The sequence below is a fragment of the Perkinsus marinus genome (assembly GCF_000006405.1).
Source record: "Perkinsus marinus ATCC 50983 genomic scaffold scf_1104296933202, whole genome shotgun sequence".
In the NCBI taxonomy this organism is placed as follows: domain Eukaryota; phylum Perkinsozoa; order Perkinsida; family Perkinsidae; genus Perkinsus; species Perkinsus marinus.
In genome coordinates this window covers 1-2,348 of record NW_003215207.1, presented here as the reverse complement: position 1 = coordinate 2,348, position 2,348 = coordinate 1, and the positions used below count along the sequence as shown (strand labels likewise).

The 2,348-nt window shown below is 50.9% G+C and overlaps 2 protein-coding genes across 2 annotated transcripts; both read right to left on the bottom strand.

Annotated features, from left to right (window-relative positions):
- Window positions 1–38: 38 nt before the first annotated feature.
- On the bottom strand, window positions 39–681 carry Pmar_PMAR027203 (Tubulin alpha chain, putative; the record flags this gene model as incomplete). Its single annotated transcript, XM_002785218.1, has 1 exon — window positions 39–681. A coding segment is annotated over one exon (643 nt), but the record flags the coding sequence as incomplete, so codon positions are not given.
- Window positions 682–1,570: 889 nt separating this feature from the next.
- Pmar_PMAR027202 (beta-tubulin, putative) lies at window positions 1,571–2,320 on the bottom strand (the record flags this gene model as incomplete). Its single annotated transcript, XM_002785217.1, has 1 exon — window positions 1,571–2,320. One exon carries the CDS (start codon window positions 2,318–2,320, stop codon window positions 1,571–1,573), a length of 750 nt encoding a protein of 249 aa, XP_002785263.1.
- Window positions 2,321–2,348: the final 28 nt, after the last annotated feature.

Genomic DNA, 2,348 nt, shown 5'->3' with positions numbered 1-2,348 from the left:
TGAGGTTAGTGTAGGTCGGTCTCTCGATGTCAAGATACGACGGCAAATATCGTAGAGAGCCTCATTATCCATCTGGCAGGTGACATCAGTGTGTTCGAGGAGGGAGTGGACGCACAGAACGGTGTTATAGGGCTCTACTACGGCAGTAGAGACTTGAGGGCAAGGCCAGATAGTGAAAGAGAGCTTCGATTTCTTGCCATAGTCGACACTGAGGCGCTCAAGAATGAGACAGCCCAAGCCAGAACCGGTACCACCACCGCAAGCATTGAACACGAGGAAGCCCTGCAGACCAGTGCAGTTGTCAGCAAGCTTACGGATACGGTCGAGACAGAGATCGACAATCTCCTTGCCAATGGTGTAGTGACCGCGGGCGAAGTTGTTAGCAGCGTCCTCCTTACCAGAGATGAGTTGCTCAGGATGGAAGAGTTGCCTGTAGGTGCCGGTTCGAACCTCATCAATAACAGTGGGCTCGAGATCAACGAAGACGCATCGCGGGACATGCTTGCCGGCACCAGTCTCCGAGAAGAAAGTGTTGAAGGCGTCATCACCACCACCGATGGTCTTATCAGAAGGCATTTGTCCATCAGGCTGAATGCCGTGCTCGAGGCAGAAGAGCTCCCAACAGGCATTACCAACCTGAAGACCACCCTGACCGACGTGGATGCAGATAGCTTCACGCATATTGGAGGACTAGGGAAAGCGCTGAAGTAGCGACAAAGGGAATCTGAAAGAGGCAGTGTGGAAGGAAGGTGCACGCCCAATCTTGCTTTGCCCCAAACGAAACAGATTGGATCTGCAGTTGAGCAAGCTGATCGTACAGTAGCCCGCAATGGAAACCACCAAGCAGACGCAATCAGTCACGGACGTAGGTGAGCTCGAAAGTTCGCCCTAATCGATTTGCATAACCGAAACGGTTGGGAAGCTACCTGAGGAATCATCATTTGATGGTGAGGAAGGCAAAACTGCAAACATACCGGTGAGACCTGGCCCGGTGGTTCCTGCACATCTCCAAAATGGTCTGACTGAAAGTAAGTCGCGGCAGGACTGGGGCTCATCTAAAAGGAACTCAGCGGAGCTTTGAACATGTAGATCAGATCAACATGAACTGCCACAAACTCACGGACTCGGTAGCCACAGGTAAACTGATGTGAGGTTTGAATCTTCCATTCCAACATAAAGTAGGTACACCACGAGCGAACGGAATGCTATCTTATCTCCACTGTGAGTATCTCTCACAGATGAGGGATACTCGAACTACGAAGCAGCTTGAAAGTGCCCACTGTTGATTTCCAATGTACCTCGCTAATTTCTCGCAGTGAACCAGAACCCCGACCTTTGAACGCAACAACCAAGAAAAACCACCAATCGTTACGCAGCTAGCGCACCAGTAGACGTGACAGAAGTTACCGCGGAGAAGCAAAGAGATCGATAAACCTCATACTAATACCGACTTATAACTGACACATCCAACCTGTAGACCCTGGAAGCCCAAGAACAAGTCGAGGCTCCAGCACTTACGTCTACAATGGTGCAACCAGAGGATCAGAATGATGGAGAGCACGGAAGGTAATTACATGGGTTCCATATCATACTCGCCTTCCTCTTCGTCGAATTCACCTTCTTCCTCAGCAGTGGCATCTTGGTACTGTTGGTACTCGGAAACCAAGTCGTTCATGTTGGACTCAGCCTCAGTGAACTCCATCTCATCCATACCCTCACCAGTATACCAATGGAGGAAAGCCTTCCTTCGGAACATTGCAGTGAATTGTTCAGCCACCCGCTTGAACATCTCTTGGATGGCAGTGGAGTTACCCAAGAAGGTCACGGCCATCTTGAGGCCCTTGGGGGGGATATCGCAGACACCGCTCTTGATGTTATTGGGGATCCACTCGACAAAGTAACTCGAGTTCTTATTCTGGACATTGAGCATTTGCTCATCGACTTCCTTGGTCGACATTCGGCCACGGAAGAGAGCGGTAGCGGTCAGATATCTACCATGTCGAGGATCAGACGCGCACATCATGTTCTTGGCATCGAACATTTGCTGGGTCAACTCGGGCACGGTAAGAGCGCGATATTGCTGAGAGCCACGAGAGGTGAGAGGGGCGAAGCCCGTCATGAAGAAATGTAACCGGGGGAACGGGATCATGTTGACCGCAAGCTTACGGAGATCAGCGTTGAGCTGACCGGGGAATCGCAAGCAAGTAGTGACACCAGACATAGCAGCAGAGACCAAATGGTTGAGGTCACCGTAAGTAGGCGTTGTGAGTTTTAGAGTCCTGAAGCAGATGTCATAGAGGGCCTCGTTGTCGAGCACCATAACCTCATCAGCGTTCTCAACAAGCTGA